The sequence below is a fragment of the Oryctolagus cuniculus genome, chromosome 20 (assembly GCF_964237555.1).
Source record: "Oryctolagus cuniculus chromosome 20, mOryCun1.1, whole genome shotgun sequence".
NCBI lineage: Eukaryota > Metazoa > Chordata > Mammalia > Lagomorpha > Leporidae > Oryctolagus > Oryctolagus cuniculus.
Window position 1 is genome coordinate 45,635,879 of NC_091451.1, and position 27,248 is coordinate 45,663,126.

A 27,248-nucleotide genomic window follows, 5' to 3' on the forward strand; every position below is an offset into this window, starting at 1 on the left:
TATGAGAGATCTCGATGGAGTTCCAGTTTCCTGGCTTCAGCCTGTCCCGGCCCTGCCCTGGCTGTTATATGGTCATTTGAGGAGTAAACCAGCAGATAGAAGATCTCTCTCTTTGTCTCTCCCTTTCTCTCTGTAACCCACTGCCTTTCAAATAAATTGATTTTTTTTTTTTTAGTAATGTAATTTGTTTAGATTGATTTGTTTATTTGAAAGGCAGAACTACAGAGAGACAGAGGCACAGATCTTGCATCTACTGGCTCACTCCCCAAATAGCTGCTGCGGCTGGAGCTGGACTGGTCTGAAGCCAGGAGCCAGGAGCTTCTTCTGGGTCTCCCACATGGATACAGGGGTCCAAGCACTTGAGCTGTCCTCCGCTGCTTTCCCAAGCGAGAACTGGATCAGAAGTGGAGCAGCCAGGTCTCAAACTGGTGCCCATATGGGATGCCAGCATTGCATACAGTGGATTTACATACTATGCCACAGTGCTGATCCCAAATAAGTAAGTATTTAAAAAAAAATAGAGTGTTCAGGGCTCATATATTTTCAGATAAGGTTGCCACTAAGAACTGCCTGAAATAGTACTGTTGGTACAGCTGCCTCTGTCACTTGGTCTAAATGTGGGACATAGGTTTGTGACCTTTAAATCTGAAAAAAAAAAAAAAAAAAAAGTGGGTGTGCCCTGCACTAGGCTGCAGGCCACGCTTATGTGTCTCCTCAGCATGTGGAGCTGTGCCCAGCACAGGACAGCTGCTCCGCACACGCAGGCCAGTGCTCGGTCAGCAGGTTGGAGAGGTGATGTGCTGCGGGTGCTGCTTTCCCCGCGGCTCCCTTGAAAGTGACAGAGGCTATTGCAGTGTGCACCATCTGGACAGCCTTCATTCCAAGAAAAAGTGAACCTCAGTAGTAGACTGTTCTCCAAGTAAATTCTTTTCCTCTATGGGTAAGAGACTGATGTTTTGGTTTTGGTTTTGGTGCTGAAATCTGGGAGAGACTTTTATTTATTTTCTCTACTTGAGAGGCAGAGTGACAGAGAGCTCTCCAAATGCCCTGCAGCAGTTTCCTACCTGGATGGCGGGGACTCGAGTACGTGGGCTGTCACCTGCTGCCAGTGTCTCGTGGGCCTCAACTGAACAAGTGTTTAGTGCCTGAGAACTCAACCGTGTGTACTTGCTTACTTTAAAAAGAAGAGGAGAAAACAGAAGGGAGGGCGAACCGGCCGTCTGCCTCCTCCCCCAGCCCAGCTGCATCCTGACGTGGGGAGCTGCCGGCAAGAGCCTCTCACCACCTGTGGGTAGGCGTTGCCCACAGCAGCCTGGGCTGGGCTGGGGTGCCCCGCTGCTCTAGCTCAGCCCTCAAGGCCCCTGCAGGCTGCTGGGCGGCGATAAGGCCTCTGGAGCATGACCAGCTGTGTTGAAGAAGCGAGCCCTGTCCCACGGCTCGGGATGTTCCAGCGTAATGGGGTAATGGTGATTACTCCTTGGGCCTCCTCTGGCTTTTAGACCTAATGGTCACCTTCTAGCTTTCTGAGGTCATTTGCCAGCCCTGTTACTGACCCTGAGGGACCAGACAAGGCTGCAGCTGGTAGTGGCCTGGATGCTGATGCCGGCTGCCCCTACTGCTGGCCCTGAGAAGCCTTTGTTCTGCCTACAGACCCACTGGCTCTGCACCTTTCTCTGCCAGCCCCCTCCCAGACCAACTGGGAGATGCTGTGAGTTCCTCCGGGCGTGTGTATGTTCTTTCCACTATTCAGTCTTGAGAACTGGGGGCAGCCGTGCTCTTTGGGCTGGATGAGAAACAACTGTTTCCCCAGTGCCACCCCATCTCGGCCACTTGAGGGACTGGTGCACTATTATGGGGTGCACAGTCCATGGACGTTGTGCCAGGCTCCATACTGCTGGAACAGCACTGCGGGGCCTCCCGCCTCCCTCCTATTTCAGTATAGTCTCCTCAGCACTGCTAGTGGCTGGTGTGGTCTCTGGCTTGGGGGTGAGTTTAGATGGAGCCATCTTCCCAGAACAAAGCTCAGGTGGTGGTGCCCTCCATGTACTGCTGCACGTTGCCAATAGACTTAGGCTGGGGTGGCACCTAGGGCCCCACAGTCTGGCCCCACCTGCTGTGCCCGTTCTTGTGCAGGGCGAGCCCCTGCCACCCAGCTGTGGCTCCAGCCGGGTTCTTCAGTGGGCCCTGCACCTGTGGCCCCCCCTCGTTCTGGGAGCTTTCCTGTCTTCAGCTCTTCTTCCCGTAGGACGAAGCTGGGAGTGCTTCTCCAGCTTCCTTCCATCCATGTCCCTGTCATGTCTTCCGCCGTGCCCCTGGGCACTCTGCCTGTTCTCTGTCTCTACAGTCATTCCGTGCTGACTCATGATCTTTTTTTTTTTTTTTTTTAAGATTTATTGGCCGGTGCCACGGCTCACTAGGCTAATCCTCCGCCTTGCAGCGCCGGCACACCGGGTTCTAGTCCTGGTCGGGGCGCCGGATTCTGTCCCGGTTGCCCCTTTTCCAGGCCAGCTCTCTGCTGTGGCCAGGGAGTGCAGTGGAGGATGGCCCAGGTGCTTGGGCCCTGCACCCGCATGGAAGACCAGGATAAGTACCTGGCTCCTGCCATCGAATCAGCGTGGTGGGCTGGCTGCGGCGGCTGTTGGAGGGTGAACCAATGGCAAAGGAAGACCTTTCTCTCTGTCTCTCTCTCTCACTGTCCACTCTGCCTGTCAAAAAAAAAAAAAAAAGATTTTTTTTTTCCCCAGAAACCTTTTATTTAAGGAATACAAACTTAATTGCATTTCATAAATACAACTTTAGGAACATAGTGATTCTTCCCACCATACCCGCCCTCCCACCCACCTTCCTACCCCTTTTCCTCCTCCCTCTCCTAGTCCCTTTCTTCTTTTGTACTAAGATCTATTTTCAATTAACTTTATACACATACAGTTAACTCTATACTAAGAAAGGAGTTCAACAAATAGTATGGGAAAAATCTTGTTCCTCAGCAGTTGGACAAGGGCTGTTCAAAGTCGTTGCATCTCAAAGTGTTAATTTCATGTGATCCATGTTTTGGTGATCTATTAGTTATCACAGATCAGGGAGAACATATGGTATTTGTTCTTTCGGGACTGGCTTATCTCACTAAGTATGATGGTGTCCAGTTTCATCTATTTTGTTGCAAATGACAGAATTTCTTTTTTTTTTTACATATCCCATAATTTTGTTATTAGGTCTTCATTTGAGGGAGATTTGGGTTGATTCTATATCTTAGCTGTTGTGAATTGAGCTGCAATAAACATGGAGGTGCAGATAACTCTTTCATGTGCTGGTTTCATTTCCCTTGGGTAAATTTGCAGGAGTGGACAGCTGGGTCATATTCTAGGTCTACATTCAGATTTCTGAGGTATCTCCATACTGTCTTCTACAGTGGCTGTACCAGTTTACATTCCCACCAACAGTGGATTAGGATACCTTTGTCCTCACATCCTCGCCAGCATTTGTTGTTTGTTGATTTCTGTATGAGAGCCATTCTGACCCGGGTGAGGTGAAATCTCATTTTGGTTCTGATTTGTATTTCCCTGACGACTAGTGATCCTGAGCATTTTTTCATGTGTCTTGTGGCCATTTGGATTTCCTCTTTTGAAAAATGCCTTGGAGCCAGCGCTGTGGCGTAGCAGATGAAGCTGCCACCTGCAGTGCTGGCATCCCATATAGGCGCCAGTTTGAGTCCCAGCTGCTCTACTTCTGATCCAGCTCTCTGCTATGGCCTGGGAAGGCAGTAGAGGTCCAAGTCCTTGGTCCCCTGCACCCGTGTGGGAGACCTGGATGAGGCTTCTGGCTCCTGGCTTCGGATTGGTACAGCTCCGGCCATTGTGGCTAATTGGGGAGTGAACCAGCAGATGGATGACACCTCTCTCTCTCTCTCTCTCTCTCTCTGCCTCTCCTTCTCTCTCTGTTTAACTCTGACTTTCAAATAAATAAAGCTTTGAAAAAAAAATAAAAATGCCTTTTTAAGTCCTTTGCCATTTCTTAACTGGGTTGTTTGTTTTGTTGTTATTGAGTTCTATTTTTGTTTTTTAAATAAACCCTGTCAGAGGGAAACATCCTTTTGTTTTTTTTTAAGATGTATTTATTTATTTGAAAGAGTTAGAGAGAGAGAGAGAGAGAGAGAGGTCTTCCATCCAGTGGAAGCATTCCATCCAATGGATTGGGCCATCTTCTATTGCTTTCCCAGGCCATAGCAGAGAGCTAGATTGGAAGTGGAGCAGCAAGGTCTCAAACAGGATGCCGGCGCTTTAGGCCAGGGTGCTAACCTGCTGTGCCCCAGTGCTGGCCCCAGAGTTTATTGATCTATTTGTAGATTCTAGTTATTAATCCTTTATCAGTTGCATAGTTTGCAAATAATTTCTCCCATTCTGTCCATTGCCTCTTCACTTTGTTGAGTGTTTCTTTTGCAGGGCAGAAGCTTATCAATTTGTTGTAATCCCACTTGTTTTGGCTTTGACTACCTGTGCCTCTGGTTTCTTTTCCAAGAACTCTTTGCCTATGTCAATGTCTTGCAGGGTTTCCCCAGTGTTCTCTAATATTTTGGTGGTATCGGGTTGTAGATTTAGGTGTTTAATTCATTTTGAGTGGATTTTTGTGTAAGGTGTAAGGCATGGGCCCTGCCTCATACTTCTGCGTTTGGAAATCCAATTTTCCCAGCACCATTTGCCATATTGGAAACCTCCTTTGTCAAAAATAAGTTGGTTGTAGATGCATGGGTTGATTCCTGGTGTATCCATTCTGTTCCATTGGTCTAGCCATCTGTTTTTGTACCAGTACCAGGTTGATTCGATTATAACTGCCCCATGGTGTATCTTCAAATCTGGTATTGTGATGTCTTCAGCTTTGTTTTTGTTATGTAGGATTGTTTTAGCTATTCAGGGTCTCCTGTGTTTCTGTATGAATTTCAGCATCATTTTTTCTGTCTCTGAGTAGAATGTCCTTGGTATTTTGATTGATATTGCATTGAATCTGTAAATTACTTTTGGAAGTATGGACATTTTGATGATATCAGTTCTTCCAATTCATGAACGTGGAAGATTTTTCCATTTTTTGTGTCTGAGTGGTGGGTGCCCACGCCCTCCACATAGACCCAGTGTCCCTCTAATTTGCGTGGAGTTTCCTCTGCTGTTTTCTTCTTAACTCTTCCCTGAGATCCACTCTCCACACTTTTGTTAAAACTATCTTCCTCTAGATGAGAGCAGTACGCTTCTTCCCATTCTGCCATATTGGAAACCTCAAAGATTTATTTATTTATTTGAAAGACAGAGATACAGAGAGAGAGGGAGAGACAGAGAGAATGGTTTTCCACTTCCACCCACTGGTTCACTCCCCAAATGGTCACCATGGCCAGAACTGAGCCGGTCTGGAGCCAGGAGCCAGGAGCTTCTTCGGGTCTCCCACATGGGTGCGGGTACCCAAGCACTTGGACCATCTTCCGCTGTGTTCCCAGGCCATAAAAAGAAAGCTAGATCGGAAGTGGAGCTGCCGGGACTTGAACTGGCGCCCACATGAGATGCCAGCACTGCAGGTGGAGGCTTAACCTACTACAGCACAGTTCCGGCTCTGCACACACATTGTTTTCACTGGTGTTCACCCACAGAGGACGCAGGGGCTGTGCAGGCAGGGATCAGACGCTTGGCTGCAGTCCATGCCCAGTAGGATTTTCGGATGTCAGGGAAGGTTGCTGTTACTTGGAACTGTGGGCTGTGCAGTTCGACTCTATTTGGTCATCTTACTTGTAATCGGAGATGAAGCTGCCTGACAGGTAAATACAAGATGGCCTCTCAGGACCCCTCCCGCCCCCAGTTGCCGTTCACCTGAGGGGGTGTGAGGCAGAAGGTGGTGGTGTACAGAAGCTGCTGCCGGCTGTGGCTTCCGTGGAGTCCTCTCTGCGGCCCTCTGCTCTGCTGGCAGAGTTCTGAGCTGAAAACACACACCAGAAGAGTCTTCTGGTGGTGGCCGCGGTGCTCCGAGGCCCTCCCCGAGAGCCAGACGTGTGCTGCCGCGGGGAGAGGGCAGGGCACGGCCATCGTGGCTTCTGGAATGCCGTCAGTCCTCCAGATCGCAGACAGAAATTTCAGTTTCAAGAACGACTTTAGTAAAGTAACAAGTGATAAATATGATTTTTATCTTTAAGAAAAAATTGCCAAGTCAGTTGTTGCTTTGATATTAAATTAAGGGCTGGGCATTTGGTGCAGCTTTTAGGGCCCCAAGTCTCGGCTCTGCTTCCCATTCCACACCCAGGAGGCAGCAAGTGGCAGCTCAGACACTTGGTCCCTGCCATCGTCGGGGAGACCCAGACTGAATTCCTGCTCCCCACTTCTGCCTCACCCGGCCCAGCTATTGCGGGCATTTATGGAGTGAATGAATGGATGAGAGGTCTCTCTCTACCCCTCTCTCTCTGCCATTCAAATAAAAGTAAAATTTAAAGTGTTAAAATAATTTTAATAATTATCTAGTGAGCCCGGTTGTAGAGGCTGACTGTAGAACTCTGCAGGGTGTATTATGATCCTCATTCTGGGGAGAAGATTTGCGTCACTAGCAGATACCTAAGATGCTCATGACACTCCATTTCCCAGAGACATAAATATGCTTTATGTCAGACGTTGGGGTGTTTAGCACACTAATGCAATTTTAATATAATTCATCTGGTCACAGCATTTAATGAAGAAATACTCAGTGTCAGTTTCTGTTTTTAAATAATGAATGGGATTATGCACTAAGTTATGTAGGAAAGTGTTTTACAAATAGTAAAACACCACATAAATGCCACTATTTTTTCTAAAATATGTTTTAAAAGTAATCCCAAATGGAAAATATTGCTTTTTTGAATGAACTAGTAAAAACTAGTAAACTACTTTTTTTTTAATTGGGAGAAGAAAATGTCAGTGTCTGGTGGTCAGGCTGGGTGATGCTTTGGTAACAAGCCCGACGTCAGTGACTCCACACGGTGAGCAGTGACTTCTTGCTCCCACGAAGGCGGCAGGCGGCTGTCCGTGTGTCCATCTGGTGTCCTCGGGGCCAGAGATCCTCCAGATGGTAGCTTGCTGATCCTGCCTGCTCCACTCTGCGGCTCCCTTCCTGGTCTCTGCAGCATAGGAGGAGCTGAAGGCCCCACAGTGGCTCGTGCTTCAGTTCAGTTCAGAACTGACAGGAGTTCCATGGCCAGAGCTCGTCGCTGGTCTCTGCCCAGCGCCCAGGGAGCATGAGGGAGCCGTGGAGTGTTTGAGCAGGCAGTAGCCATTCCGTGCATCCTGACCATCCTCCTGTGGCGCAGAATCCATGCAGCCTGGATGAGGGAAGTCCTAGATGAGATGTGTTCATTCTGATTTGTGCTTTCACACTGAGATGTGTGTCCCACCAGCCTTTTCTGTTTGTCTAAAAGAACGCTCACCTTGTCTTGGAAACTCCATGTCCTACTGGCAGTATTGTTAGCCACTTCCAACTCTGACGCACCAGCCCCTGGTTTGTTTTGTTTTTTTGTTTGTTTGTTTGTTTTTTTGTTTTGTTTTGTTTTGTTTTGTTTTTTAAGATTTATTTTAGGGGAACAGGCTCTGTGGCACAAGAGATTAATCCTCCGCCTGTGGTGCTGGCATCCCATATGAGAGTCGATTCTGGTCCCTGCTGCTCCTCTTCCAATCCAGCTCTCTGCTATGGCCTGGGAAAGCAGTAGAAGATGGCCCAAGTCCTTGGGCCCCTGCACCTGCGTGGGAGACCTGGAAGAAGCTCCTGGCTTCTGGCTTCAGATTGGCACAGCTGCAGCCGTTGTGGCCATCTAGGGAGTGAACCAGAGGATGGAAGATCTCTGTCTCTGTCTTTGCCTCTGCCTCTCTGTAACTCTGCCTTTCAAATAAATATTTATTTGAAAGATCTACAGAGAGAGGTAGAGATAGAGAGAGGTCTTCCACCTACTGGTTCACTCCCCAATGGCTGCAACAGCCAGAGCTGAGCTGATCTGAAGACAGGAGCCTGGAGCTTCCTGTGTGTGTTCCACTTGGGACATCTTCCACTCCTTTCCCAGGCCGTTAACTGGAAGTACAGCAGCAGGAACTCAAACTGGCTTCCATGTGGGGTGCTGTTGCTGCAGGCTGGGGCTTTAACCTGCTGCGCCACAGTGCAGGCCCCTGGCTCCTGTTTTTGTCACCATGTGACAGCATCACTACCTGCTGCTTGTAGATCCTCATCGGGCAGGATGAAGACTCCAGCATAAAACTGGTTTTTAATTAGCATGTCTTTACTGTTGAACATAATGTAATTTGTAATTTTTTTCTATATATTTATTTATTTGAGAGGTAGAATTACAGATGGTGTGAGGGAGAGACAGAGAAAAAGGTCTGCTGTCCATCGGCTCACTCCCTAGTGGCCGCAACAGCCGGAGCTTCTTCCCGGTCTCCCATGCAGGTACAGGGGCCCAAGGACTTAGGCCGTCCTCTACTGCTTTCCTAGGCCATATCAGAGAACTGGATTGGAAGACGAACAGCCGGGACTAGAACCACCGCCCATATGGGATGCTGGCACTGCAGGTGGAGGATTAACCTGTGCCATGGTGCCGGCTCCAATTTTTTCTTTTAAGATTTTTATTTATTTACTTGAAAGACAGAGTTACAAAGAGAGAGGGAGACACAGAGAGATCCTCCATCCAGGGTTCACTCACCAAATGACTACAACGGCCAGGACTGGGCCAGGCCAAAGTGAGAAGCTTCAGTCTGGGTCTCCCATGTGGGTGGCGGGAGCCTAAGCATTCAGGCCATCTTCCGCTGCTTTCCTAGACACATTAGCAGGAGCTGGAAGAGAAATGAAACCAGTACCCTTGTAGGATACTGGCTTTGTAGGCAGTGGCTTAACCCACTATATGCTAGTGCCAACCCTGCAAATCTTTTTTTTTTTTTTTTTTTTTTTTTTTTTTTTTTTTTTTTTGACAGGCAGAGTTAGACAGTGAGAGACTGAGAGAAAAGTCTTCCTTTTTCTGTTGGTTCACTCCCCAAGTGGCTGCTACGGCCAGTGTGTTGTGACCGATGCATTGCGCTGATCCAAAGCCAGGAGCCAGGTGCTTCCTCCTGGTCTCCCATGCGGGTGCAGGGCCCAAGGACCTGGGCCACTATCCGCTGCACTCCCAGGCCATGGCAGAGAGCTGGACTGCAAGAGGAGCAACCGGGACAGAATCGGCGCCCCAACCGGGACTAGATCCCAGGGTGCCAGCACTGCAGGCGGAGGATTAGCCTAGTGAGCCATGGCGCTGGCCTTTCCAAATCTTGTTATAAGTAAGGTTGGGGCTGGCACTGCGGCACAACAGGTTAAACCACAGCCTGCAGTGCTGGCATCCTGTTTGGGTGCTGGTTCAAGTACTTGCTGCTCCACTTCTGATCCAACTCCCTGCTCACGGGCCTGGGAAAGTAGCAGAAAATGGCCCAAGCCCCTGGGCTTCTGCACCCACGTAGGAGACCGGAAGGAACTTCCTGGCTCCTGGCTCTGGCCTGGCCCAGCCCTAGTTGTTGCAGCCATTTGGGGAGTGAACCAATGGATGGAAGATCTCTCTCTTTCTGTCTCTCCTTCTCTCTCTCTGTAATTCTGCCTCTCAAATAAATAAATCTTGAAAAACAAATTAAGTTTAGCATTCCAAGGAATCTACTTGAATCCCATAGTAAGACATTGTATACAAGAACAAGACGGGGCCAGTACCGCGGCTCACATGGCTAATCCTCCACCTGCGGTGCAGGCACCCCGGGTTCCAGTCCCGGTCGGGGTGCCGGATTCTGTCCTGGTTGCTCCTCTTCTAGTCCAGCTCTCTGCTGTGGCCCGGGAAGGCAGTGGAGGATGGCCCAAGTGCTTGGGCCCTGCACCCACATGAGAGACCAGGAGGAAGCACCTGACTCCTGGCTTCAGATCGGCGCAGCGCTGGCCATGGCAGCCATTTGGGGGGTAAACCAACGGCAAAAGGAAGACCTTTCTCTCTGTCTCTCTCACTAACTCTGTCAAAAAAAATTTATTTATTTGAGAGGCAGAGTTAGAGAGGGAGAGACAAAAAAAGGTCTTCCATCTGCTGATTTACTCCCCAAATGGCCACAATGGCTGGAGCTTAGCCAATCCGAAGCCAGGAACCCGGAGCTTCTTCTGGGTCTCCCACATGGGTTCAGGGGCCCAATGCTTGTACCGTCCCCCTTGTCTTTCCCAGGAGCATTAGCAGGGAGCTGGAAGTAGAGCAGCCAGGACTTGAACCGGTGCCCATATGGGATGCCGGCTTGCGCAAGCAGAAGCTTAACCCATTACATTAACCACAGCACTGGTCCTAAATGAATTCTTTAAAATGGGCAAAATACTTGAATGGGCACTCCACAACATAAGATACACAAATGGCTCAGTAAAATATTCTCAGCATCATTCATCAGCAGGGAAATCCAAGTGAAAACCAAGACAAGCGCAGACTTCACACGTGAAGAAGGTGCACAGGTGAGCAGGGAGGGTTTGCATCCGCTGCTGTGAGCAGGTGCAGTGGGACAGCACTGAGGAGACCGGCAGTTTCCTGAACTGTGAGATGTTTATCTACTTTATGGCCCAGCAATTCCACCGCTACACGTTTATTTAAGGAAAAGTGGACATGGCCCCGATGCCCATCAGCAGGTGAATGGACATGCTAGCTGTGGTATTTACATGCAGTGGAGTAATACAGAAGTAAAAGGAGTGGCACCACGGCTAAATGTCACATTGTTCTGGGCGAAGGAAGCAGAGGGAAATGTGTATTGTGGTTCTCGTTATGTGGCCCTGCAAATAGACTGAACTGACCTGTGGTGATAGAAATCAGTGCAGTGGGGCTGGCAGTTAGTCTAGCAGGTACATTAGAGGACCTGGGTTTGATTCCCAGCTCCAGTTGCTGTCTTCAGCTTCCTTCTAGTAAGATCCTGAGTGGCAGTAGGATCCACACTGTTGTCAGTGCTGGGTGCTTTGGGGCACAGGCTGATGGAACTTGGGCTGTTCTGCCCACGGCCTGGAACAGGTGGTGCCTTGACAGGTGAAGAGGTGTCCAGAGGCCTTTGTCACTCCTGTGTCACGGTGTTCCCAAGCCCAGTCAGGTACGCTCATGGGTCAGTTGACTCTGCATCAGAGTTCCTCTGGGAGTGCAGCCTCATTCCTCCCTTTGAAGTAGAAAATCAAAGTTCACAGATTAAATGAAAGATGAGTCATTCTACAGAAGTTATTACAGTATGTACTGCTCCTTTATTTGTCTTCAGGGGCTGTAAAACTGACGAGCCTGGCGTGTGGAAATCAGCACATCTGGGCGTGCGATTCCAGGGGCGGGGTCTACTTCCGCGTAGGAACCCAGCCTCTCAATCCCAGTCTGATGCTTCCGGCCTGGATCATGATCGAGCCACCTGTCCAGGTAAGCCAGGTTCAGTGGTGGGAACTTGCTTCGAGGTGAGGTGAGAGGTGTTAGGATGCTGTTCCTGGGGACGGGGACCACAGCCTCTCTGGAGTGGGCCCCAGAGTCAGTGTCGGCCCATGCGGGAAGTTGATCGTTGTGATGTTCAGAGCTGAGCACATTAAAGATTATTTGAGCCACCACTAGGATTTTTTTTCTCCTTAAAAATATTTTATTTCTGATGTTTTACAAAATGAACATCATTTTTTAGAAATGTCAAGCAATACCCAAAAGCATAAAGAAATTGATAGTCACTTAAGATTCTTGCCATGAAGTTAGTGTTCGTTCCATCTGCATTTTTCTGAGTGCCTCTTTTGCTTTGGGGAGAAACTCTCAGCTTCCTGACCACCCCATCCCTCCCCAACTCCTGCCTTATTTCTCTTTACCGTGTATTCTACATGGTTTATTATTTTTTTAAATATTAATTTATTTATTTGAAAGAGTTACTCAGAGAGAGGAGAGGCAGAGAGAAAGAGGTCCTCCATCTGCTGATTCACTCCCCAACTGGCCGCAACAGCCAGAGCTGCACTAATCCAAAGCAAGGAACCAGCAGGCTCTTCTGGGTCTCCCATGTGTGTGCAGAGGCCCAAGGACTTGGGCCATCTTTCAATGCTTTCCCAGGCAGTAGCAGAGAGCTGGATCAGAAGTGAAGCAGCCGGGACCCGAACCTGTGCCCACATGGTATGTCGGCACTGGAGGTGGCAGCTTTACCCACTACGCCACAGCGCCGGCCCATTCTTATTGTCTTGAAATCACAAGCAGATCAGATTTCAGGGCATTATTAGCTACCCTTGAATATCTACTAGGCTTGGTTCCAGGGCTAAGTATATTTGCATTGAAATTTATAATTAGGGGCTGTGATTTAATAGGAGTTATTTACTCAGACTCCTGCTAGTCTCTGTTTTGTGACTTTATTGGCAGACATGGGGCAGGAGAGATTAGTCATTGAACAAAGAACCCTGAAATGGAGACAGGAAAGAAAGAAGAGTTTGGGTAAATGCCTTTGTGTGAATCTCATATGTTGGCCACCAGGAGCCCTCAGGGATGTGGCCACAGAGGCAGAGGCAGAGGCAGGAGTGCAGGGCAGGGCATGGGGACACCAGTCCCGTGGACACTGGCGTGATGTGATGGGAGACCTTACCTGGAAGTCAGGATGCTTGGTGCCATGCCACAGGGAGCCGCGCGTCCTCACTGGTAGCTCTTCCTTCTCCACGTTATGCAGGGAGCAGGTTGGATTTGGGATGGCACCACCTTGTGAATGGTGTAGCAGACATGCAGTGGCGTGTAATGAATTGTGGTACCCCCGTGCTTTTCCTCTGCACGCGGGGAGAACAGACGGTGGCACCAGGGCAGCCACCGCCCCACAGAGGGGGACAGCACCGCTGGTGTGCAGTGATGATGGAAAGCAAGCTGACCTGCACTTAGTGTCGTGGTTCTCAGACTCTCTGGTCACCTTCACCCAAGGGGGCTCATTGTCCATCTGGTCACCTTCACCCAAGGGGGCTCATTGTCCATCTGGTCACCTTCACCCAAGGGGGCTCATTGTCCATTTGGTCACCTTCACCCAAGGGGGCTCATTGTCCATCTGGTCACCTTCACCCAAGGGGGCTCATTGTCCATTGTCAACATGCTTCTTTATGTTCTCTTACGATAGTTTTACATTGCTTCTTCAAAAGTTGTAATTCAAGGGTGGACGTTGTGGCACAGCAGGCTGTGCTGCCACTGGGGACACTCACATCGCATATCAGCGTGCCTGGTTCGAGTCCCACCTCCGCTTCAATCCAGCTTCCTGCTAAACTGCACCCTGGGGTGTAACACATGATGGCTCAAGTGGTTGTTAGTGGAGTTACAGTTGTGCAACCATCACCATCACCCCATTCCAGACATTGTCGTCACTCCCCCAAGAAGCACCTAACCCATCAGCAGCTGCTCCCTTTGCTCCTGGAGCCTCCAGCCCTCAGCCATGGCAGACACTGACCTGTTTTCTCTTACTATGGATTTGCTGCTCTGGGCATTGCATGTAAGTGGGGTCCCATGGGGCCTTTTCTGTCCACTTAGTATCGTGTCGTAGCCTGATCAGTTCTTCATGATTGAATGACGTTCTGATGGAAGACCAGACCATGTTTTCTTTATCTGTTTGTTGCGCTGAAGGACCTTTGGGTTGTTCTACTTCCAGCTACTGTGAATAATGCTACTGTGAACATTTGAGTACAGATTGTAAACATGGTTTCATTCCAATTGGTATATGCCTGTAAATGGAATTGCGGGAGCATGGGGATTCTGTTTAACTTTTGAAAAAAATATTTATTAGAAAGGTAGAGTGACAGAGAAGGAGAGACTGTCCATCTGCTCTTTCACTCTTCACGTGTCTGCAATAGCCAGCGCTAGACCAGACTGAAGCCGGGAGTCCTTGGGCCGTCACCTGTTGCCACCCAGGCACATTAGCAAGAAGCTGGATCAGAAGCAGAGTAGCTGGGACTCAGACTGGTCTGTGATCGTACATGGGATGAAGGCATCCCAGGTGACAGCTTAACCCTCTGCCCCACAGCTCCTGTCCCCTGTTTAACTTTTCAAGAAACTGCCAGATTGGTTTCTACTCATTTTACATTCCACCAGAAGCATGTGAGGATCCAAATTTTTCTATACTCTCATTCCCCCAATTTTTTTTTTAACTCTAGTCATCCTAGTAGGTATGAAGTGATATCTCATTATGGTTTTGATTTGCATTTACCTAATGATTAATGATATTCTACACCTTTTTGTGTGGCTTGTTGGTCATTTTTATATATTCTTTTTTTAAAAATTTATTTGTTGGGGCCCAGCCCTGTGGCATAGTGGGTAAAGCCAACGCCTGCAGTGCTGGCATCCCATATGGGCACTGGTTCAAGTCCCAGTTGCTCCACTTCCAATCCAGCTCTCTGCTGTGGCCTGGGAAAGCAGTAGAAGATAGCCCAGGTCCTTGGGCCCCTGCACCCTCGTGGGAGACCCAGAAGAGGCTCCAGGCTCCTGGCTTTGGATCAGCACAGCTCCTGCCGTTGCAGCCATCTGGGGAGTGAACCAGTGGATGGAAGACCTCTCTCTTTCTTTCTCTCTCTCTACCTCTCTCTCTCTGCCTCTGCCTCTCTGTAACTCTGCCTTTCAAATGAACAAATTAAAAAAATATTTATTTTTTTGAAAGAGTTACAAGAGTGAGAGAGAGATAGGTATCTTCCATCTGCTGGTTCACTCCCCAAATGGCCATGATGATCAGGGCTTAGGAACCAGAAGCTTCATCTAGTCTCCCATGTCAGCAGGGGCCCAAGCAATTAGCCATCTTCTGCTTGGCCAGGTGCTTCAGCTGGGAGCTAAATAGAAAGTGGAGCAAACAGGACTCCACCTAGCATCCTTATGGAATGCCAGCATTGCAGGCAGCAGCTTTACCCACTATGCCACAACACCGGCCCCAGTATATATTCTTTTTTTTATTATTTAAGGTTTACTTTATTTATTTGAAAGACAGAGTTAGAGAGAGAGATAGAGACAGAGACATCCACTGGTTCACTCCCAAGATGGCCACAAGGGCCGGAGCTAAGCTGATCTGAAGCCAGGAGCCTCCTCCAGGTCTCCCACGTGGGTGTAGGGGCCCAAGCACCTGGGCCATCCTCCACTGCCCTCCCGGGCCACAGCAAAGAGCTGGACTGGAAGAGGAGCAACTGGGACTAGAACCTGGCGCCCATGTGGGATGCCAGCACCACAGGCGGAGGATTAACCAAGTGAGCCACGGCGCTGGCCCCAAGGGTGTATTTTTGTGTTTTTTTTTTGTTTTGGTTTGGTTTTTTTTGTTTTTTTTTTTTAATAACATTCGGTTTACTTATTTTTCTTTGCACTCTTGGTGTCCTATGTAAGAACTGTTGCTTGATTTAAAGTCACAGATTTATATTTTCCTTTAGGAGTTTTATAGTTGTAGGAGTTTTATAGTTGTAGGTGTTTATCCATTTTCAGTTAATTTTTTTTTTTTGACAAGCAGAGTTGGACAGTGAGAGAGAGAGAGAAAGGTCTTCCTTCCGTTGGTTCACCCCCCAAATGGCCTCTATGGCCAGCACGCTGTGGCGATCCAAAGCCAGGAGCCAGGTGCTTCCTTTTGGTTTCCCATTCAGGTGCAGGACCCAAGGACCTGGGCCATCCTCCACTGCCCTCTGAGGCCACAGCAGAGAGCTGGCCTGGAAGAGGGGCAACCGGGACAGAATCTGACACTCCAACCGGTACTAGAACCCTAGGTGCCAGCAAGTGAGCTGTGGTGCCGGCCTTTTTTTTTTTTTTTTTTTTTTTTGGGGGGGGGGGGAACAAGTTAATTTTTGTATCTGGTGTAAGATAAGTGTTAAAAATCATTCTTTCCCATGTGGCTCTCCAATCTGTACCAGCACCATTTACTAAGAAGAGTGTTTTTCTTCATTAAATTGTTTATACACTCTTGTCAAAACCAATTGATCATAAATATGAAGGTTTATTAGTGGACTCCTAGTTCTGTTCAGTGATCTGTATGTCTCTCCCTATGCTGTGCTGTCCTGATTTCCTAACTGTGTCATATACTTTGAAATCAGAAAGTATGAGTTTGCCAGCTTTTTCAAGATTATTTTGGCTACCCAGAGCACCTGCTATAGCCATGTGAATTTCAGGATGTGTTTGTCAGTTCCTGCTCCCTCCTGCAAAAAAAAAAAAAAAAAAAAAAAAAAAAAACCAGTTGAGAGTTTGAAAAGAATTGCAGTTAATCTGTGGCTGCTTCTGGCAAGTGGTACCAGCTCCCTGCCGCTAAGTCTTCCCGTCTAGGAACATGGGATGTCTTTCTGCTTGTTTAGGTCTTTAGTTCCCTTCAACAGTGCTCTGTAGTTCTTGGAGTATGTGTGTTGTACGTCGTTTGCTAAATGTGCTCCTAAGTCCTGTATTGTTGGTGCTAGTGTAAAGAGAATTGTTTCTACATTTTGCTCTTAGATCGCGTATTGCTACTGTAGATTTCTGTGTATTGTTTCGTCACTGACAACCTTGTTCACCTTGTTTGCTACATCTATCTAATAACATTTTGTAGATTTCTTAGAATTTCGTATGTATTAATACAAGATCATGTCTACCAATAGAAACAATTTTGCTCTTCCTTCCCTGTCTGGATGGCTTTTATTTCATTGTTGTTCTGACTGTAACTTCCAGAAGGAAGTAGCAGGAGTGAGCATTCTCTCCTTGTTGCTGATCTTAGGGGAGAGCATCTACTCTTCTACCGTGAGGTGTGATGTTAGCTGTGTGTTTTAGAGGTTTACTTTATTTACTTGAAAGGTAGAGTTAGAGAGAGAGATCATCTGTCTACTGGTTCATTCCCCAAATGGCCACCAAGAGCCAGGAGCTTTATCCTGGTCTCCCACAACCCATATGGAACCCGCAGAGGTCCAAGCACTTGGGTCATCCTCCCCTGCTTTCCCAGGCACATTAGCAGGGAACTGGATTAGAAGTAGAGCAGGGGCCAACGCTGTGGCTCAGCGGGTTAACGCCCTGGCCTGAAACACCGGCATCCCATATGGGTGCTGGTTCAAGACCCAGCTGCTCCACTTCCAATCCAGCTCTCCGCTATGGCCTGGGAAAGCAGTAGAAGATGGCCCAACTCCTTGGGCCCCTGCACCCGCGAGGGAGACCTGGAAGAAGCTCCTGGCTTCTTGCTTTGGATTGGCACAGCTCTGGCAGTTGCAACCATCTAGGGAGTGAACCAGCAGGTGGAAGACCTCACTCTCTCTCTGCCTTTCCTCTCTCTGTGTAATGCTAACTTTCAAATAAATAAATAAACCTAAAAAAAAAAAAAAAAAAAAAAAAAGTGGAGCAGCCAGAGCTTGAATCAGCGTCCATATGGGATGCTGGCAACACAGGCAGCAGCTTAACCCATTATGCCACAGTGCAGGCCCCAGCTGTGTGGTCTTTAAAGATACTCTTTAGGGGGCCCGTTGGCTATGGTGCAGCAAGCTAAAGGCCCTGGGCTGCAGCACCAGCATCCCATATGGGCTCCGGTTCAGGTCGTGGCTGCTCCACTTCCTATCCAGCTCCCTGCTAATGTGCCTGGGAAAGCAGCGGAGGATGCCCCAAGTCCTTCAGCCCCTGAACCCACGTGGGAGACCCAGATTGGCCCAGCTCTGGCCATTGTGGCCATTTGGAGAGTGAACCAGTGGATGGAAAACCTCTCTCTCTGTGTGTCTCTAACTCTCTTTGTAACTCTGTCTTTCAAATAAATAAAATCTTTAAAAAAAAAAAAAGAATACTCTTTATTTGGTTAGGTTTCCTTCTATTCTTGTTTGTTAAATGTTTAGTTGTGAGAAAGTGTTGGGTTTTGTCATGCTTTTTCTGCTTCTAGTAAGATAATCATGTGGGCTCTTTATAAATACATTACAAATGGCCGGCGCCGTGGCTCACTAGGCTAATCCTCTGCCTGCGGCACCAGCACACCGGGTTCTAGTCCCGGTCGGGGCGCCGGATTCTGTCCTGGTTGCCCCTCTTCCAGGCCAGCTCTCTGCTGTGGCCAGGGAGTGCAGTGGAGGATGGCCCAAGTGCTTGGGCCCTGCACCTGCGTGGGAGACTGGGAGAGGCACCTGGCTCTTGGCTTCAGATCCAGCCACAGCAGCCATTGTGGGGTGAACCAACAGAAAAAGAAGACCTTTCTCTCTGTTTCTCTCACTGTCCACTCTGCCTGTCAAAAAATAAATAAATAAACAAATACAATATAATACAATACATTGACTGAGTTACATGTGCTTAACCGCATTTTCATTCCTGGGACAAATCTTACTTAGTAGTAGTGTAAAAATCCTTGTAAATGTTGCAAGATTTGGTTTGCTGGTGTTTTTGGTTTTTTTTTGTTTTTGTTTTTGTTTTGACAGGCAGAGTGGACAGTGAGAAAGAGAGACAGAGAGAAAGGTCTTCCTTTGCTGTTGGTTCACCCTCCAGTCAGCACCGCGCTGATCCGATGGCAGGAGCCAGGTACTTACCCTGGTCTCCCATGGGGTGCAGGGCCCAAGCACTTTGGCCATCCTCCACTGCACTCCCAGGCCACAGCAGAGAGCTGGCCTGGAAGAGAGCCAACCGGGACAGAATCCGGCACCCCAACTGGGACTAGAACCCGGTGTGCCGGTGCCGCAAGGCGGAGGATTAGCCTAGTGAGCCGCGGCGCCGGCTGGTTTGCTGGTATTTTATTGAGAATTTTTGTGTCTGTATTCAGGAGGGATATCAGCCTTTGGTTTTCTGGTCATGTGTTTGATTTTGGTATCTGGCATGATAGAGCATATTGGGAATTATGCTCTATTTTTTGGAGAAGTTTGTGAAGGATTGGTGTTGATTTTTTTTTAAGCCTTTGTGAGAATTCATCAACATACCCATGTCAACACAAGCTTTTCTTTGAGGGAAGCTTTTGTGTTTTTTGTTTTGTTTAGTTTTTAAAGATTTATTTATTTATTTGAAAGAGTTACAGAGAGAGAGAGATCTTCCATCTGCTGGTTCCCTCTCTAATGGCTATAATTGCTAGGGCTAGACCAGGCCAAAACCAGGTCTCCCACATAGTAGCAGGGGTCCAAGGACTTGGGCTGTCTTCCATTACTTTCCAGGCATCTTAGCAGGGAGCTGGATCAGAAATGGAGCAGCCAAGGACATGAGCTGGTGCTCATATGGGATGCCAGCATCACACATGGTGGCGTAATCCACTGCCACAACACCAGCCCTGAAGGAAGTTTTTTGACTACTGATTTAATTTCTTTCCTTGTTACGGTTCTATACAAAACGGTTTTTATTTCCTCTTGATTCAATTTCAAAAATTTATGACTCTCCAGGAATTTATTCGTTTCATCTCTTATCTGATTTTTGGCACCCACTTGTTTGTAATATTTTCTTTAAAAAAAAAAAGATTTTATTTATTTGAGAAGGTAGAGTTATAAACAGAGAGGGAGAGGCAGAGAGAAAGGTCTTCCATCTGCTGATTCACTCCCCAAATGGCCAGAACGCCAGAGCTGGGCGGATCCGAAGCCAAGAGCCAAGAGCTTCTGCCGGGTCTCCCACACGGGTGCAGGGGCCCAAGCACCTGAGCCATCTTCTGCTTTCCCAGGCTGTAGCAGAGAGCTGGATCAGAAGAGGAGCAGCTGAGACATGAACCAACGCCCATATGGGATGCCCCCGCCACAGGTGGTAGCTTAGCCTACTATGCCACAGCGCCGGCCCCCTATAGTATTTGAAATTATACAGAGAGAGAAGGAGAGGCAGAGAGAAAAAGGCGTCCACATGGGATGCCAGCACTGCAAGCAGTGGCTTTACCCAGTACACCACAGCGCCAGCCCATAGTATTCTCTTATCTTTTTTATTTCTGTCCAGTTGATAGTAATATCCCCTGTTTCATTCCTGATTTTAATAAATTAAGTCAACTCCTTTTTTCTTAGCCAGTCTACCTAAGGTTTCTCACCTGTTTCTTTTTTTTTTTTTTTTTTTTTAGTTTTAAAAAAACTGTTGGAGCTGGTGCCGTGGCTTAATAGGCTAATCCTCCACCTGCGGTGCCGGCACACCGGGTTCTAGTCCCGGTCGGGGCGCCGAATTCTGTCCCGGTTGCCCCTCTTCCAGGCCAGCTCTCTGCTGTGGCCCGGGAGTGCAGTGGAGGATGGCCCAAGTGCTTGGGCCCTGCACCCCATGGGAGACCAGGAGAAGCACCTGGCTCCTGCCTTCGGATCAGCGTGGTGCGCCGGCCACAGCGTGCCATCCGCAGTGGTCATTGGAGGGTGAACCAACGGCAAAGGAAGACCTTTCTCTCTGTCTCTCTCTCTCACTGTCCACTTTGCCTGTCAAAAACAAAACAAAACAAAAACCTGTCGGTATTGCATCTGTGTTCTTTATTCTTCCATGCATTCTTGTGCACGTTGCTTTGCTTAATAGTGATGGTCCTCCGATAGCTCCAGGCAGTATTTGTCAGGACTCCCGTGTGCCTGTGTAGGAGCTGCAGAGCTGCTGGGTTACTAAGTGTGCGGTCCCAGGGCAGAGCTGTGCCAGGCTCCGCAAAGGGCTGGTCTGCAGGACGGGCTGTGGCAAAGAATGTGGTTGTGTGGATTTGAGCTCACGTGTGCTTTGCCACTGTGGGGAGCAACCCGGACTAGACTAAGTTACTGGAATTAAGACTTATTCTATGCATCTGCTCTCCCACAATATGGCGCTGAGAAGGGAGAAGCAGCTTCTACACAGCTGCCTCCAGTTCAACCAATAAACAGCAGGACCTGCTCCTGATTGGAGGAGAGCAGCGTACTCGGCGTGTGGGTAGCAGAGTTGGGATTGGTGGAAGAGGACTATAAAGGAGGAGAGAGACAACATGCACCAGGAACATCTAAGGGGAACACCTGTGCAGCCCCCGAGAGAGCCGGCCGGCCGGCGGTGTGCCGCTCCCCCGCGGAAGTGGGGAATGTGGCAGGGGGAACCGCCCTTCCACGGAGGTGGAAGGGACGGCAGCCAACCCGGGAAGAACCAGCAGCAAACCCGGGGAGGGCCGAGCAGACGAAAGAACAACGCAGAATCCTGTGTCGTTCCTCCACGAAGACGGGGAGCGACATAATGGTGCCGTGACTCGGATATGAAGCCTAGGCAGGGCTTAGTGTCGTTCCTCCACGAAGACTGGGAGCGACAGCCACCCCTGTCCCGGCAAGTCAAGTCTGATGCAGGAAACTGGCCAGACAGTAAGCCCAGGGCAGCCAAGGGCGGGAGCCATGCTTGCTCCACAGTGTTCGCCTCTGTCCAGCCGCCAGGCCATACGGGCACCAAGCAGTGCAGTTACACTGAGGATTGTGTGAACCCACAAACTCCTGTTCATGTCTCCCCCAGATTAAAATACCCTCGAGAAAGCTTCCCTTGGAATGCTCTGTACTCTGATCGAGGGCTTTCCCAGGAAAGTAACCAAAATAGAATGCATTCACACAAAAGGACCTCGCAGCTCTGCCCTGAATGAAGCAGGGACTGCCAGGCGGACTGCGGAGCATCGGCCGCTGGGGCACTTGTGCTGAGTCGAGCCCCCTCCGCCCCTTCGGCTGGCCTCTTAGTTCTGCGGAATTCACGGAAGTTTTTTCACATTGGCTTGGGGTGGGGATGGGGGTCAGGTTTTCCATCTGCGCAGGCCACTCTTCACACTGCAGTGTTGCAGCCACTTCCCAGTCCTCGGCCCCGTGTTCACCCCACGGAGGAGAAATGCCAGGAGCAGTTCCCTCGCTTGGGGGAAACGCCTCCCTCAGATCAGCTGAGCGCCTTGTCCAGCATCTCCACCCTGTGAGTAGGGACTCCGTGGGCCCAGGCTGGCCCCTCCTAGGGCTGCCCTGCCCTGGGACCAGCTGCTTAGTTTATGAGGTCAGAAATCACAGTGGACTCTGAGGGACTTCACCTTGTGCTAAGCCTTTTTTTTAATGATTTATTTTTGTTTCTTTGAAAGGGAGTGACAGAGAGATCATCATCCTCTGGTTCATTCCCCAAATGGCCACAGCAGCCTGCAAAGCCGAGAGCCAAGAACTCCATCCTGGTCTCCCACATGGGTGACAGGGCCCTAAGTGCTTGGGCCATCATCCACTGCCTTCACGGGCACATTAGCAGGGAGCTGGATGGGAAGTGGAGCAGTCGGGATTCAAACCAGCACTCTGACATGGGATGCCGGTGTCTCAGGTGGTGGCTTAACCCGCTCTACCACAACGCTAGCCCCTGGCTAAGGCTCTCCAATCCTCAACTCGAGTCCCCACCTGACAGAGAAGAGAACCCCAGCTCTAGGAGGTTTAGAAAGTTGCTTGAGGCCTCACAGTTACCAGGGGCAGCTGAGATGCAGACCCAGGTATGTGACGCCGCAAGCTGACTTCCCTCCGAGGCCTGGGCCAGGATGCTGGCTGCAGGAGCCGTAGGGGACCACGGTGTCATGGCAGCATGTCACAGGCTGGGACCACACACTGGGTGTTAAGGGTGAAGCTTGTGTGCATCTTTGTGCAGAGGAGCCTGGGGAAGCAAGTCCAGGTGCCAGCAGCAAGGAGCACGAAAAAGATTTGCAGTCAGGAGAGTTGGAGAGGAAGTGGAACCCACCGACCTGACTGTCATCGACCCCTTTCTGTTTGGTTCGTTTCTGCCAAGGCTGGAGCTGCTTCACTTCACCTGCCTGCAGGGAGTTCGCAGCCGGACAGCATGGAAGCAGGTGATCCAGGCCAGAGGGCACCTGCGGTGCAGCAGCAGGAATCCCGCGATGAGCTGCGGCTTCTCTATTTTTGTCTCCTGTTCTCTCTGGTAGAACCTCCTCCTGTGCTAGTTTTGGGGGGAGTTTTAACAAAGTACTGAAAACAAATGACTCAGTTTTCAGACTTGCTACCATTTGGAACGATTTGGAGAAAATATTTATAGTTGTGTTTAGCATCTTGCAAGTTTGCAGTGTGCTGTTTCAGTCAAAGGATTTTCTGCACGTTTTGAGGCTCCTCTGAACCAGCAGAGTTGATGAAATGACCCTCTCAGTGCTGGGGCCCTGAGGGAGGAAGAGGGTCTTCAGGCTGCCTGCCCCCGAGCTGCCCCTCCCCCTTTGCCCCCTGAGCAGACCCTGCTTCTTCGGAAGCCTCATGTGGCAACAGCGCCGGCTTCCAGCTTCCTCTTCCCAGCTTACGCCTGGCAAAGAGAGGAGCTTGGAAAGCAAGCTGGATATAATCGGCAAATAGCCAAACCAGCATTGAAAAATTAATGTAAATCCAGCTACTTGGGGTATTTTTAGTTGTATGGACAAGAAAAAGCAAACTTCAGAATGTGATGGGGACAGTGCTGTGAGAGGGATTGCCGTGTGAAGGCACGCTGCACAGCCCAAGGGCCAAGCTGCCAGCTGCAGCGGGCGCCAGTGCAAGTCCTGGCTGCTCCACTTCCTACCCAGCTCCCTGTTAATGTGCCTGGGAAAGTGGTGGAAGGCGGCCCAAGTGCTTGAGCCCCTGCACCCACGTGGGAGACCAGGATGAAGTTCCTGGTTCTCAGCCTCCCCGCCTCCCCTCTCCCCCTCTCCCCCTCCCTCTCTCCCTCTCCCCCTCTCCTTCTCTCCCTCTCCCTCTCCTCCCTCCTCCTCCCCCACTTTCCCTCCTTCCCCCTCTAACTCTGCCTTTGAAATAAATTAATTAATCTCAAAAAGACACCAAAACAGACCCATTGGAGACGTTTTACTCCCTTGACTCCCATCTCAGGGAGTGCTAGGCAAGGCCCCTTGTTACTCTTCCTCTTCTCACCCAGCAGAAATAGGTCCCTCTGAGCAGAGTCAGAGACAGCTGGGAGCAGGGGATACACACACAAAAAGCCAAGCTCTGGATGCAGCCGAGCACCTGCTCCGGAGAGTCTGGGGGTGTCCTGGAGTAGAATTGCTGAGCCATGGGGCTGCTTCAGCCAGACCCCTCTTATACCTCGTCGGGGCCACTGTGGGCTAAATCCCTCTCTGTGTCCCAAGGAAAGCAGGCTTGTCTCTGGACCCAGCTGTTTTCTTGTTGGAGCGTCCCCGGGGCTAACAGAACACAATGTCACATGCCAGAGCAGCGGACACAAGGGCTTGGGGAGTCCTTGTTCCCAACAGGAGAAAGAAGTTAGTGACTGCACAGGGGCTTCAGAAAGTCTCCTGGGCCCCACAGCATTTGCTGTGAGGAGCGTGGGTTTGATGAAAAAGTCTATGAAAACAGGACACACACAGAGAGTGGCCAAGTGGCGCTTCGTGGCTGATGTCTTTGAAGTTGCCTTTATTTTCTAACGTCATATGATAAACGTATTCTTTGTGGAATATGCACTCCATGACTGTAATACTCTACTAAGGAACAGTCTGGGGAAACAGTAAGAAATGTTCCCAATGCTGTTCGTGCTTTGAGAGTGAAAAGGTGACCGTGCCCTGCTCACAGTGAGATTGTGTGCTGAGGAGAGGGGTGGCAGCTGTGTTGTGGAGTGTCTGCCGACAGGCTGTCACACCCACAGATGTCGTGAGTGAGCGCAGTGCACTCTGAGCAGCCACTTGAAGTCACGCCGGGATTGTTCTGGGCTGAGAAGCTCAGAGGGGGCCTTGCCACTCAGCAGAGCCACCACACAGCCTTGCTGGGCTCAGCTCCTCCCCTGGGGACTGGAGGAGCCGGAGGGAAGCCTCTGGAAGGGGGTCAGCTCCTGCTGAGCCTGCAGGATGCTCGGTGTGCTGTCCGGGGTTGCATCCAACCTGTGAAACAACTGCAAACCCCCTGGCAGTGGGAGGGACCGAGAGCAGGGCCGAGGCTGCGTGGCTGCTCACTCGTCTCCCGGCGTGGACAGGAGGCCGACGTGCGTCTTCCACAAGGACTCATCTGTTGTGGTCTGTGTGTCTCGCTCCTGCTCTAGAACACCCCTCTGACCTCCCAGTCCACAGAAACCTGAGTCCCCCCAGCCTTCCCAGCCCTTCCACTAAGCCACTGTTTCCTTTTATTTATTTTTTTAGGATTCATTTATTTATTTGAAAGAGTTACACAGAGAGAAGGAGAGGCAGGGGGCGGGGAAGTCTTCCATCCGCTGGTTCAGTTGGCCACAATGGCTGGAGCTATGCCAGTCTGGAGCTTCCTCCAGGTCTCCCACGTGGGTGCAGGGGCCCAAGGACTTGGGCCATCTTCTTCTGCTTTCCCAGGCCACAGCAGAGAGCTGGATAGGAAGTGGAGCAGCCAGGACTCGAACTAGCACCCATATGGATGCCGGCACTGCAGGCGGCGGTTTTACCCACTACACCACAGCACTGGCCCTTTCCTTTTATTTTTTTAACTTTTTAATTTTATTTGCTTGGAAGACAGAGAAATTTCCTGTCCCCTGGCTCTTTCCCCAGATGTCTGCAACAGCCAGGAGTGGAACAGGCGAAAGTCAGGAGACTGGAACCTAAGCAGGGTCTCCCACGTGGGTGGCAGGAACCCAGCTTCTGGAGCCATCACCACTACGTTGGGTTGGGTGTTGCAGAGGAAGCAGAGATAAACAAGGCCATGTCTGGGGTTAAGATAAATGTCCTGGGGCCAGCACTGTGGTGTAGCAGGTCAAGCCGCCGTCTACAATGCTGACATCCCTTATAGATGGTAGTTTGCGATCTGGGTGCTCCACTTCTGATCCAACTCCCTGGTAATGCACCTGGGAAAACAGAAGAAGATGGCTCAAGTGCTTGGGCCCCTATACCTGCATGGGAGACCCAGATGAAGCTCCTGGCTCCTGGCTTCAGCCTGGACCATCCTTGGCTGTTGAGGCCATGAGCCAGTGGATGGAAGTTGTCTTTCCCTCTTCTCTTTCTGTAACTTTACCTTTCAAGTAAATAAAATAAATATTTTTTAGAAAAAAAGAAAAAGGTAACTGTCCTAAAGAAGAGAGGGCAGAGGATTACGGAAATAGCCCTGAAGGAGGCTGATCGCGTGGTCCAGCCCTTGTGTTCCTGGACGCTGCAGCGTTTGAGTTGGACTTTGCTGGCTCCCTGGATTTTCCGTGACCAGCATGGAGCTCGGCCCCGTGTTCCTGAGTAGGGAAAGGTGCCGCCTGTGGTGCTGCAGACAAGACGGGGCCTGTGGAAGACCATTCAAGCGCTGCAAGACCTTAGCCTCTCGGGCCTCTAGGCACTAAATAGCAGCCCCAAATGAGAACCTCTGCGAGTGCAGGGCACAGAAGGGACATTGTGTGAAGCAGAAGATTCCATATGTCCTTTCGGTCTGGATTTGGAGGACCCGTTTATTGGCAGGAAGTAGGGTTTGTTGATGAGCATGAATTAGAAGGGCAGCACAAGGGAAGGCCTAGGAGTGCCCACAAGGGCCCACCACTTGTCAGAGGACCCGGATGGGCAGGGTGTTTGACTCCTGCAGACATCCAGAAGGAGCTGCCTCAGGTCACGGGATTTTCAGGTACACCCGCATTAAGCCAAATGAAGCCTCAGGTCTTTGAGATGTGGATTTGCTGGGAGACAAGGTATTTGAACTTGGCCTCAGTCATATGCTCCTTGCTGTCATTGTTACTGTCTTTAATCTTTTTTCATTTCATTTGAAAGTCAGAGATAGACATGGAGATCTAGTCACTGGTTCACTCCTCAGTGCCCACGACAGCTAGGGCCAGGCCAACCCAAATCCAGGAGCCAAAAACTCTGTCTCCCACATGAGTGGCAGGGATTCAAGTGCTTGGACCATCACCTGCTGCCTTACAAGGTGCACGTGACCGGGAAACTGGATCAGAAGCAGAGGAGCTGGGTCTTGACCCAGGCACTCCCATACGGGATGCCGGTGCCTCAGGCCAGGGCTTTAACCCGCTGCACCACAGCGCCGGCCCCTCAAGCAGCATCTCAACTGTGCTGAAGGCCTTCCCGTGTGCTCCTTGTTCTGCAGCTCATCACACATGGACGATGACTTACGTGTAAACCCTGGACACCTTGCCTTGGGGTCTTCGAAGGCACCCACATGCCTGTCTGGAGCCTGGGTTACAGTCACACAGGGCCACACACATGGAGATCCATCAGAGAGGCTGTCTCCAGGGTCCTGAAGGGCAACGCATTCCATAGCAGACAGAGTGCACCGCTGAGGGGGCTGCTGTTGGGAGTCTGCGGCTGACTCCACAGCCAGGCCTCTCTGAAGGCTCAGAGCAGGGCCTGGCAGGATCCAGGTGGGGGTGATCTGCAAGGAGCCATGCGGATCCTTCAGCCGGGTTCCTGAGGTCGTTGCTACACATCTGTGAGATACGTGCTGGGGTGGAATCCAAGTGGGGGCCTGGCACGAGATGTTACTGCACAACAAAAGCCCATCCATCCGGGATGCAGGCCTGGGCCTGTCGTGTCGTC

General features: G+C 50.1%; 1 protein-coding gene across 13 annotated transcripts in view; it reads left to right on the top strand.

Moving 5' to 3' along the window:
• The window catches only part of TECPR2 (tectonin beta-propeller repeat containing 2), a 120,054-nt gene that overhangs the window by 79,686 nt on the left and 13,120 nt on the right, over positions 1–27,248 (top strand). For 11 of the 13 annotated variants that reach the window (XM_051834821.2, XM_051834827.2, XM_051834816.2 and 8 more), the window contains one exon: positions 11,256–11,404. In XM_051834821.2, the coding sequence (XP_051690781.2) occupies positions 11,256–11,404 (149 nt within the window). Of the gene's footprint in view, positions 1–11,255; positions 11,405–13,326; positions 13,464–27,248 lie in introns of all 13 variants that reach the window. The other 2 variants (XR_007915142.2, XM_051834825.2) reach the window with 1 other exon arrangement.